Here is a 12,101-nt window from a genome sequence, read left to right as displayed (position 1 = left end):
TGATCCACAATAGAAAAAGGAGAGAGTGTGGATTCCAATGAGCCAGCTTGTACCTAAGTTACGGTCAGAGCGAAAAAAGATATCTCTTGAACTGCATTCTAGTCCGTCACTCTAACGTTCCTCATCCACGAATATTTCATCCTCGCTCAAACTAATGGGGTAATCGTCGCTTTCTCGGTCCGAATATCTCTTGTTCCATTGTAAACAATGGGGAATTGTGAGCAGCACTACCGCTTGTGACGTCACGCTACTTCCGGTAGGGGCAAGTTTTTTTTTTATCAGCGCGCAAATGTTGCAAACTTTATCGTCGATTTTCTCTACTAAATGGCAATATCGCAAAATGATCAAGTATGACACATAGAATGGATCTGCTATTCCCGTTTAAATGTTAAAAAATCCTTTCAGTAGGTTTTTAATACACCTGAATGTGGCACATGGCCGTGGCAAAATCATAGCCGCCACAGCTAGGAAAGAAGTGTTTTTTTATTGAACTTTTTAACTTTTATTGCCAATCTTAACTTTTATTGCCAATCTTAGGATAACAAACAGCTCTTGAGGCACAGGCAGTGTGTTGGTTGTCTTAAAGACAGGTGTTGTGTTAAGGACAGGTGTTGTGTTATGGACAGGTGTTGTCTTAAAGACAGGTGTTGTGTTAAGGACAGGTGTTGTGTGTTTGTGCAGGAGTCCAAGAAGCAGCACCATGACATCGTGTCAGTCTACAGGATGCACCTTCTGTACGCCGTGCAGGTACTAAAGTGGCACGTTGTCTTCTTCTACTTCTCCTCGCAACAAGGTGTAGTCTGGACTGCAGACTCTGAGGGTGGTGTTTGTGTTCAGGGTCAGATGGACGAGGACGTGCAGAAAGCCTTGAAGCAGATCCTCATCATGTGCAAGAAGATGCCAAAGCAGAGCAAGGATGCTTGTTGATGCCACGCACACAAAAACACAACAGTTGCAGCGTTTTCGTTGTGTACTTGGAAGTCTTGGACCGTGGAGAGAGGAGAGAGGACTTCCTCCTGGACTCTTGGGAACGCAGCACAATATGCAATCATCGTAAATGAACAATTGTGGTCATGCTGTGACATCAAATGTACTTGAGGATTTCTTCTGGTGCCATCTTGGCCATATTTGCATACTGTGCTAAACATGTCTCTGTCCCAGTTACTGTAACACAACCAGGAGTTACTGTAACACAACCAGGAGTTACTGTAACACAACCAGGAGTTACTGTAACACAACCAGGAGTTACTGTAACACAACCAGGAGTTTCTATGCTGGAATGTTCTTGTCCCGCCTTGTAAAAAATGCACTATGTTGACCCCTGAACTTCTTGTTTGGACTATTATTCCTATTTAAGACCATAACTTAACTTGTTGTTTGGACTATTATTCCTATTTAGGACAATAACTTAACTTGTTGTTTGGACTATTATTCCTATTTAAGACCATAACTTAACTTGTTGTTTGGACTATTATTCCTATTTAGGACAATAACTTAACTTGTTGTTTGGACTATTATTCCTATTTAGGACAATAACTTAACTTGTTGTTTGGACTATTATTCCTATTTAGGACAATAACTTAACTTGTTGTTTGGACTATTATTCCTATTTAGGACAATAACTTAACTTGTTGTTTGGACTATTATTCCTATTTAGGACAATAACTTAACTTGTTGTTTGGACTATTATTCCTATTTAGGACAATAACTTGTTGTTTGGACTATTATTCATATTTAGGACAATGACTTAACTTGTTGTTTGGGCTATTATTCCTATTTAGGACAATAACTTAACTTGTTGTTTGGACTATTATTCCTATTTAGGACAATGACTTAACTTGTTGTTTGGACTATTATTCCTATTTAGGACAATGACTTAACTTGTTGTTTGGACTATTATTCCTATTTAGGACAATAACTTAACTTGTTGTTTGGACTATTATTCCTATTTAGGACAATAACTTAACTTGTTGTTTGGACTATTATTCCTATTTAGGACAATAACTTGTTGTTTGGACTATTATTCCTATTTAGGACAATCACTTAACTTGTTGTTTGGACTATTATTCCTATTTACGACAAAAGCTTAACTTGTTGTTTGGACTATTATTCCTATTTAGGATAATAACTTGTTGTTTGGACTATTATTCCTATTTAGGACAATCCCTTAACTTGTTTGGACTATTATTCCTATTTAGGACAATAACTTAACTTGTTGTTTGGACTATTATTCCTATTTAGGACAATAACTTGTTGTTTGGACTATTGTTCCTATTTAGGACAATAATTTGTTGTTTGGACTATTATTCCTATTTAGGACAATAACTTAACTTGTTGTTTGGACTATTATTCCTACTTAGGACAATAACTTAACTTGTTGTTTGGACTATTATTCCTATTTAGGACAATAACTTAACTTGTTGTTTGGACTATTATTCCTATTTAGGACAATAAATTAACTTGTTGTTTGGACTATTATTCATATTTAGGATAATAACTTGTTTGGACTATTATTCCTATTTAGGACAATAACTTAACTTGTTGTTTGGGCTATGATTCCTATTTAGGACAATAACTTGTTGTTTGGACTATTATTCCTATTTAGGACAATCACTTAACTTGTTGTTTGGACTATTATTCCTATTTAGGACAATCACTTGTTGTTTGGACTATTATTCCTATTTAGGATAATAACTTAACTTGTTGTTTGTTTGGACTATTATTCCTATTTAGGACCAGAACTTAACTTGTTTGGACTATTATTCCTATTTAGGATAATAACTTAACTTGTTGTTTGTTTGGACTATTATTCTTATTTAGGATAATAACTTAACTTGTTGTTTGTTTGGACTATTATTCCTATTTAGGACCAGAACTTAACTTGTTTGGACTATTATTCCTATTTAGGATAATAACTTAACTTGTTTGTTTGGACTATTATTCCTATTTAGGACCAGAACTTAACTTGTTTGGGCTATTATTCCTATTTAGGACAATAACTTAACTTGTTTGGACTATTATTCCTAATTAGGACAATAACTTGTTATTTGGACTATTATTCCTATTTAGGACAATAACTTGTTGTTTGGACTATTTTTCTTATTTAGGACAATGACTTGTTTGGATTATTTTCCTATTCAGGACAATAATTGAACTTGTTGTTTTGACTATTTCTTATTTAGGACAATAACTCAACTTGTTTGGACTATTATTCCTATTTAGGACAATAAGTTATTGTTTGGACTAGTATTCCTATTTAAGATAATACTTTTACTTGTTTGGACTATTGTTCTTATTTAGGACAATAACTCAACTTGTTTGGACTATTATTGCTATTTAGGACAATGACTTGTTTGGACTATTATTCCTCTTTAGAAACAATAACTTGCTGTTTGGATTATTATTCCTATTTAGGATAATAACTTAACTTGTTGTTTGTTTGGACTATTATTCCTATTCAGGAAAATAATTTAACTTGTTGTTTGGACTATTATTCCTATTTAGGACAATAACTCAACCTGTTTGGACTATTATTCCTATTTAGGATAATAATTTAACTTGTTGTTTGGACTATTATTCCTATTTAGGACAATAACTCAACCTGTTTGGACTATTATTCCTATTTAGGATAATAACTTAACTTGTTGTTTGTTTGGACTATTATTCCTATTCAGGTCAATAATTTTATTTGTTTGAACTATTATTCCTATTTAGGACAATAACTTGTTGTTTGGACTATTATTCCTATTTAGGACAATAACTTAACTTGTTTGGACTATTATTCATATTTAGGACAATGACTTAACTTGTTTGGACTATTATTCCTATTTAGGATAATAACTTAACTTGTTGTTTGTTTGGACTATTATTCCTATTTAGGACCAGAACTTAACTTGTTTGGACTATTATTCCTATTTAGGACAATAACTTAACTTGTTTGGACTATTATTCCTAATTAGGACAATAACTTGTTATTTGGACTATTATTCCTATTTAGGACAATAACTTGTTGTTTGGACTATTATTCATATTTAGGACAATGACTTAACTTGTTGTTTGGGCTATTATTCCTATTTAGGACAATAACTTAACTTGTTGTTTGGACTATTATTCCTATTTAGGACAATGACTTAACTTGTTGTTTGGACTATTATTCCTATTTAGGACAATGACTTAACTTGTTGTTTGGACTATTATTCCTATTTAGGACAATAACTTAACTTGTTGTTTGGACTATTATTCCTATTTAGGACAATAACTTAACTTGTTGTTTGGACTATTATTCCTATTTAGGACAATAACTTGTTGTTTGGACTATTATTCCTATTTAGGACAATCACTTAACTTGTTGTTTGGACTATTATTCCTATTTACGACAAAAGCTTAACTTGTTGTTTGGACTATTATTCCTATTTAGGATAATAACTTGTTGTTTGGACTATTATTCCTATTTAGGACAATCACTTAACTTGTTTGGACTATTATTCCTATTTAGGACAATAACTTAACTTGTTGTTTGGACTATTATTCCTATTTAGGACAATAACTTGTTGTTTGGACTATTGTTCCTATTTAGGACAATAATTTGTTGTTTGGACTATTATTCCTATTTAGGACAATAACTTAACTTGTTGTTTGGACTATTATTCCTACTTAGGACAATAACTTAACTTGTTGTTTGGACTATTATTCCTATTTAGGACAATAACTTAACTTGTTGTTAGGACTATTATTCCTATTTAGGACAATAAATTAACTTGTTGTTTGGACTATTATTCATATTTAGGATAATAACTTGTTTGGACTATTATTCCTATTTAGGACAATAACTTAACTTGTTGTTTGGGCTATGATTCCTATTTAGGACAATAACTTGTTGTTTGGACTATTATTCCTATTTAGGACAATCACTTAACTTGTTGTTTGGACTATTATTCCTATTTAGGACAATCACTTGTTGTTTGGACTATTATTCCTATTTAGGATAATAACTTAACTTGTTGTTTGTTTGGACTATTATTCCTATTTAGGACCAGAACTTAACTTGTTTGGACTATTATTCCTATTTAGGATAATAACTTAACTTGTTGTTTGTTTGGACTATTATTCTTATTTAGGATAATAACTTAACTTGTTGTTTGTTTGGACTATTATTCCTATTTAGGACCAGAACTTAACTTGTTTGGACTATTATTCCTATTTAGGATAATAACTTAACTTGTTTGTTTGGACTATTATTCCTATTTAGGACCAGAACTTAACTTGTTTGGGCTATTATTCCTATTTAGGACAATAACTTAACTTGTTTGGACTATTATTCCTAATTAGGACAATAACTTGTTATTTGGACTATTATTCCTATTTAGGACAATAACTTGTTGTTTGGACTATTTTTCTTATTTAGGACAATGACTTGTTTGGATTATTTTCCTATTCAGGACAATAATTGAACTTGTTGTTTTGACTATTTCTTATTTAGGACAATAACTCAACTTGTTTGGACTATTATTCCTATTTAGGACAATAAGTTATTGTTTGGACTAGTATTCCTATTTAAGATAATACTTTTACTTGTTTGGACTATTGTTCTTATTTAGGACAATAACTCAACTTGTTTGGACTATTATTGCTATTTAGGACAATGACTTGTTTGGACTATTATTCCTCTTTAGAAACAATAACTTGCTGTTTGGATTATTATTCCTATTTAGGATAATAACTTAACTTGTTGTTTGTTTGGACTATTATTCCTATTCAGGAAAATAATTTAACTTGTTGTTTGGACTATTATTCCTATTTAGGACAATAACTCAACCTGTTTGGACTATTATTCCTATTTAGGATAATAATTTAACTTGTTGTTTGGACTATTATTCCTATTTAGGACAATAACTCAACCTGTTTGGACTATTATTCCTATTTAGGATAATAACTTAACTTGTTGTTTGTTTGGACTATTATTCCTATTCAGGTCAATAATTTTATTTGTTTGAACTATTATTCCTATTTAGGACAATAACTTGTTGTTTGGACTATTATTCCTATTTAGGACAATAACTTAACTTGTTTGGACTATTATTCATATTTAGGACAATGACTTAACTTGTTTGGACTATTATTCCTATTTAGGATAATAACTTAACTTGTTGTTTGTTTGGACTATTATTCCTATTTAGGACCAGAACTTAACTTGTTTGGACTATTATTCCTATTTAGGACAATAACTTAACTTGTTTGGACTATTATTCCTAATTAGGACAATAACTTGTTATTTGGACTATTATTCCTATTTAGGACAATAACTTGTTGTTTGGACTATTATTCATATTTAGGACAATAGCTTAACTTGTTTTTGGACTATTTTTCTTATTTAGGACAATGGCTTGTTTGGATTATTTTCCTATCCAGGACAATAATTGAACTTGTTGTTTTGACTATTTCTTATTTAGGACAATAACTCAAGTTGTTTGGACTATTATTCCTATTTAGGACAATAACTTATTGTTTGGACTAGTATTACTATTTAAGATAATACTTTTACTTGTTTGGACTATTATTCTTATTTAGGACAATAACTCAACTTGTTTGGACTATTGTTGCTGTTTAGGACAATGACTTAACTTGTTGTTTGGACTATTATTCCCATTTAGAAACAATAACTTGCTGTTTGGATTATTATTCCTATTTAGAATAATAACTTAACTTGTTGTTTGTTTGGACTATTATTCCTATTCAGGAAAATAATTTAACTTGTTGTTTGGACTATTATTCCTATTTAGGACAATAACTCAACCTGTTTGGACTATTATTCCTATTTAGGATGATAATTTAACTTGTTGTTTGGACTATTATTCCTATTTAGGACAATAACTCAACCTGTTTGGACTATTATTCCTATTTAGGACAATAACTCAACCTGTTTGGACTATTATTCCTATTTAGGATGATAATTTAACTTGTTGTTTGGACTATTATTCCTATTTAGGACAATAACTCAACCTTTTTGGACTATTATTCCTATTTAGGATAATAACTTAGCTTGTTGTTTGTTTGGACTATTATTCCTATTCAGGTCAATAATTTAACTTGTTGTTTGGAATATTAATTCCTATTTAGGACCAGAACTTAACTTGTTTGGACAATTATTCCTATTTAGGACAATAACTTAATTTGTTTGAACTATTATTCCTATTTAGGACAATAACTTGTTGTTTGGACTATTATTCCTATTTAGGACAATAACTTAACTTGTTTGGACTATTATTCCTATTTAGGACAATGACTTAACTTCTTTGAACTATTATTCTAATTTAGGACAACAACTTAAGTTGTTGTTTGGACTATTATTCCTATTTAGGACAATAACTTAACTTGTTGTTTGGACTATTATTCCTAATTTGGACAATACCGGTCTAAACGAGCAGCATGTTGCCAAGAAATAAACTTTTGTCATTCAGTTTGCAGCACTTTCAAGTTCCTCATGAAGAGTTCACTCCTCTTTGCCTTGGGACTGTGCCAGGAGCCAAAAACCCCACGTATCTTTTTGGAGAGTCGACTGTTAGTAAGCATGACGTCTGCCTGATTCAACCCCAAACATTTCTCATGTTTTGCTCAGGAAATGTTTTAAGTGAATTACACACAACTTTTATTAATATTCATGTTTTTTTTCCTGTGCACGTTATCCAGCTCAAGTATTTTCTATTTCAAGGATAAAACTCATTTGTGTTGTGTTTTACTAAAGGCCAGCAGTTTTGTACAGACGAACAATTGCAACTTTCCCCTCATGAATAAACTTTAAAACTAAAAACACTTTTAAAATAATGTTCTAACAATTCATGTCTGAACGGATGTCATGCCAAAAGGTCTACTACTGTGACTGTTGTGTAAATAGCTCATCATTTCCACTCTTTATCTCATAATCATGACTTTTATTTGCAGAATCATGACTTTGTATCGCATAATCATGACTTATTTGCATAATCATGACTTTTTATCGCATAATCATGACTTTTTATCTCATAATCATGACTTTTTTATCTCATAATCATGACTTTTTAATCTCATAATCACAACTTTTTTTTATCTCATAATCATGATTTTTATTTGCATAATCATGACTTTTTTTAAAATCTCATAATCATGACTTTTAATTGCATAATCATGACTTTTTATCTCATAATCATAACTTTTTTTTTAAATCTCATAATGACTTTTCAATCTCATAATCATGATTTATTATCTCATAATCATGACTTTTATTTGCATAATCATGACTTTTTATTGCATAATCATGACTTTTAATTGCATAATCATGACTTTTTATCTCATAATCATGATTTTTGTACATCTCATAATCACAGTTTATTATCTCATAATCATGACTTTTTAATCTCATAACCATGACTTTTTTAAAAAAACCAACTCATAATCATAATTTTGAATTGCATAATCATGACTTTTTATTTAATAATCATGACTTTTTAAAAAAATGTCATAATAATGACTTTTTAATCTCATAATCATGATTTATTATCTCATAATCATGACTTTTTATCTCATAATCAGGCGTGGCGTGGCGAAGTTGGTAGAGTGGCCGTGCCAGCAATCGGAGGGTTGCTGGTTACTGGGGTTCAATCCCCACCTTCTACCATCCTTGTCACGCCCGTTGTGTCCTTGGGCAAGACACTTCACCCTTGCTCCTGATGGCTGCTGGTTAGCGCCTTGCATGGCAGTTCCCTCCATCAGTGTGTGAATGCGTGTGTGAATGGGTGAATGTGGAAATACTGTCAAAGCGCTTTGTTTACCTTGAAGGTAGAAAAGCGCTATACAAGTATAACCCATTTATCATTTATTTATTTATCATTTTTAAAAAATCTCATAATCATGACTTTTTCATCTCATAATCATTACTTTTTAAAATCTCATAATCATGACTTTTTATCACATAATTATGACTTTTTATCTCATAATCATGACTTTTAATCGCATAATCGTGACTTTTAATCGCATAATCGTGACTTAAAAAAAATAATCCCATACTCATGACTTTTTCATCTCAAAATCATTACTTCCATCTATTTCCTACCGCTTGCCCCTTTTTTTTAAATCTCATAATCATGACTTTTTATGTCATAATTATGACTTTTTATCTCATAATTATGACTTTTTATCTCATAATCATTACTTTTTAACTCGTAATCGTGAATTGTTCTCATAATCATGACATATAATCGCATAATTGTGACTTTTAATCGCATAATCGTGACTTAAAAAAAATAATCCCATACTCATGACTTTTTCATCTCAAAATCATTACTTCCATCTATTTCCTACCGCTTGCCCCTTTTTTTTTATCTCATAATCATGACTTTTTATGTCATAATTATGACTTTTTATCTCATAATTATGACTTTTTATCTCATAATCATTACTTTTTAACTCGTAATCGTGAATTGTTCTCATAATCATGACATATAATCGCATAATTGTGACTTTTAAAAATAACTCATAATCATGACTTTTTTTCTATCTCATAATAATGCATTTTTTAATATCATAATCATGATTTATTATCTCATAATCATGACTTTTTATCTCATAATCATGATTTTGTATCTCATATTTATGAGTTTGCTATCTTGAGTCATAATGACCGTCACGACTAAGAAGTTGTTATGCCCCCTAATGACCACGAGATGTCGTCTTTTCCATGTCTGTGCTCGTCAAAGCATTGTTTGCAATTATAATCATCGATTAAAGCATCATGACGTCATTGACGTCATATGCACGCATATATATTGTAAGATTGTCGATGAAGTACACGGTTTTGATCAAGTAAACGTGATCATTTCACAGCCCCCTGAGAAATAAGGCTGTTGTTTGCTGATTGGACAAACGTTCCCCCGCCTTAGCTGGCCAATCAGCGAGCAGCACAAGTGTATAAATAAGCTGCTCGTCATTTGGTCCTGCATATCTTCCATCAGAAGTGAGAACTACCTTAGTGAAAATACCATGTCTGGACGTGGCAAAACCGGTGGAAAGACCCGCGCTAAGGCCAAGACCAGGTCATCCCGGGCAGGACTCCAGTTCCCGGTGGGTCGTGTCCACAGGCTGCTCCGCAAGGGCAACTACGGCGAGCGTATCGGCGCCGGTGCTCCCGTGTACATGGCGGCCGTGCTGGAGTACCTGACCGCCGAGATTCTGGAGTTGGCGGGGAACGCAGCCCGCGACAACAAGAAGTCTAGGATCATTCCCCGCCATCTGCAGCTGGCCGTCCGCAACGACGAGGAGCTCAACAAACTCCTGGGAGGCGTCACCATCGCCCAGGGCGGCGTGTTGCCCAACATCCAGGCGGTGCTGCTCCCTAAGAAGACCGAGAAGGCCTCCAAGAAGTAAATTGATGACCAGCAACAATATCACAAAAGGCTCTTTTAAGAGCCACACAACTCTTCTTTGAGTCAATCATCCTCATCAAATATGTCAAATTACACTATACTAATACAAGTAATATATACATTAAGATTGTCGTTATAATCATCATCTTTATTTGTTCTCTTATAAAAAGTTCTCCTGTCACTCAATATAATTGATGAATGTATACAATTTATTATAATACATCTAGTGAGCCAAAATGAGATTACTTGACTTCAGATATTATACTTCATTTATTAGTAGGAGTTAACAAATGTGACCTTTGAAATTGTGTATGTCCAGCACCCCCCCGCGACCCATAAGAGACAAGCGGTATGAAATGGATGGATGGAGTTTATAAAGAAGTCATGACACTCTTAATGATAATAGATTAGATTTATATAGCGATTTTCTATTTCACTAGATGCTCAAAGCGTTCACTCCACATTCACACTTAAAAGTGTTATATAGTTATATAAGACACATTTAAGACAATTATGTATGATATAACAGGTTAGCATCTGTATTTAATCTCATATTGAGGAAATATTTCACAAGTTTTATACATTTTTCTTTAAAAAGAGAGAAGATACAATTGTGTGTTTGATGAAAACAGGAAGGGCTACACTGGTGGCTGCGGACGTGAGAGAGGACAGGTCCTCTCTCACGTCCGCATTTGTCTCTATACAAACTGGCTTTAAAAAGAGAGGCGATACAATTGTGTGTTTGGTGAAAACAGGAAGGGCTGCACTGGTGACGCCCCCTGTCCTCTCTCACGTCCGCAGTTTTCTCATAAAGCCCACTACAAACTGACTCAGTCATCATTCTACTTTGTAGATTATCACAAAACCTTCGTTAATCATGTCAGGAAGAGGAAAGGGAGGTAAAGGTTTGGGCAAAGGAGGCGCCAAGCGTCACCGCAAAGTCCTCCGTGATAACATCCAGGGTATCACCAAGCCCGCCATCCGCCGCCTGGCTCGCCGCGGTGGAGTCAAGCGTATCTCCGGCCTCATCTACGAGGAGACTCGCGGCGTGCTCAAAGTGTTCCTGGAGAACGTCATCCGTGACGCCGTCACCTACACCGAGCACGCCAAGAGGAAGACGGTCACCGCCATGGATGTTGTCTACGCCCTCAAGAGGCAAGGACGCACTCTGTACGGCTTTGGAGGATAAATCTCACATTCCACCAATCAAACAATCAAAGGTCCTTTTAAGGACCACACACTTCTTCTAACAGTCAAATATCCTCCGATATCAATTTGTATCGCTCAGATTTTTAGACATTCGCTTCTACATCCTATCGGTAGAAGTTTGAAATATTGTGATTTGTAAGCAAATGTCAAATGTCCTATTTATGTTACTGAATACCCAATCTGATACTGATTAAACATTAGGGTGGCATCAATATCAATACTGTAAGTAAATATACTTGTGTGGTATAGTGATGGGATCGGCAGTTCTTTTGACTGTACTGAATCACTAGAATCAGTTCCTTAAATTGATTTGTTCAAAAAATTCGTTCACCGAATCGTTCGCTCAGTCCCTCCCCCCGCCCTCTCATTGGCTGCGTCGTTCGCCGACGTCGAGGTGAGTCACAGAATGCGCCAGTTCCACTCATACCGGCATGGTCGCGGCGGAGCTAGACTGAACTGAGAAAGGAACGAATCAGTTCATGAAGTGATTCGGTTCAG

The 12,101-nt window shown here is 33.7% G+C and overlaps 3 protein-coding genes across 3 annotated transcripts in view; all 3 read left to right on the top strand.

Annotated features, from left to right (window-relative positions):
- Positions 1 to 1,488, top strand: part of LOC133656165 (ankycorbin-like) — a gene marked incomplete at its 5' end in the record, with an annotated part of 28,749 nt that extends 27,261 nt beyond the window's left edge. The window contains 2 exons of the mRNA XM_062057068.1: positions 682 to 747; positions 838 to 1,488. Of these exons, the coding sequence (XP_061913052.1) occupies positions 682 to 747; positions 838 to 927 (156 nt within the window). The remainder of the gene's footprint in view (positions 1 to 681; positions 748 to 837) is intronic.
- Positions 1,489 to 9,920: 8,432 nt separating this feature from the next.
- On the top strand, positions 9,921 to 10,585 carry LOC133656180 (histone H2A-like). The gene has a single exon (XM_062057086.1). The coding sequence runs from the start codon at positions 10,012 to 10,014 to the stop codon at positions 10,393 to 10,395; it is 384 nt and encodes a 127-aa protein (XP_061913070.1). The 5' UTR covers positions 9,921 to 10,011; the 3' UTR covers positions 10,396 to 10,585.
- Positions 10,586 to 11,258: 673 nt separating this feature from the next.
- On the top strand, positions 11,259 to 11,673 carry LOC133656197 (histone H4). Its single transcript, XM_062057105.1, has one exon. The coding sequence runs from the start codon at positions 11,272 to 11,274 to the stop codon at positions 11,581 to 11,583; it is 312 nt and encodes a 103-aa protein (XP_061913089.1). The 5' UTR covers positions 11,259 to 11,271; the 3' UTR covers positions 11,584 to 11,673.
- Positions 11,674 to 12,101: the final 428 nt, after the last annotated feature.

Source organism: Entelurus aequoreus, linkage group LG08, assembly GCF_033978785.1.
Source record: "Entelurus aequoreus isolate RoL-2023_Sb linkage group LG08, RoL_Eaeq_v1.1, whole genome shotgun sequence".
Lineage (NCBI taxonomy): Eukaryota > Metazoa > Chordata > Actinopteri > Syngnathiformes > Syngnathidae > Entelurus > Entelurus aequoreus.
The sequence above is the reverse complement of the archived record's forward strand: the minus strand, read 5'-3'. Positions and strand labels throughout refer to the sequence as shown.

Excerpts from the sequence above, each read along its gene's own strand:
- LOC133656180 (XM_062057086.1), top strand. The coding sequence starts at position 10,012 with ATGTCTGGACGTGGCAAAACCGGTGGAAAGACCCGCGCTAAGGCCAAG.
- LOC133656197 (XM_062057105.1), top strand. The coding sequence starts at position 11,272 with ATGTCAGGAAGAGGAAAGGGAGGTAAAGGTTTGGGCAAAGGAGGCGCC.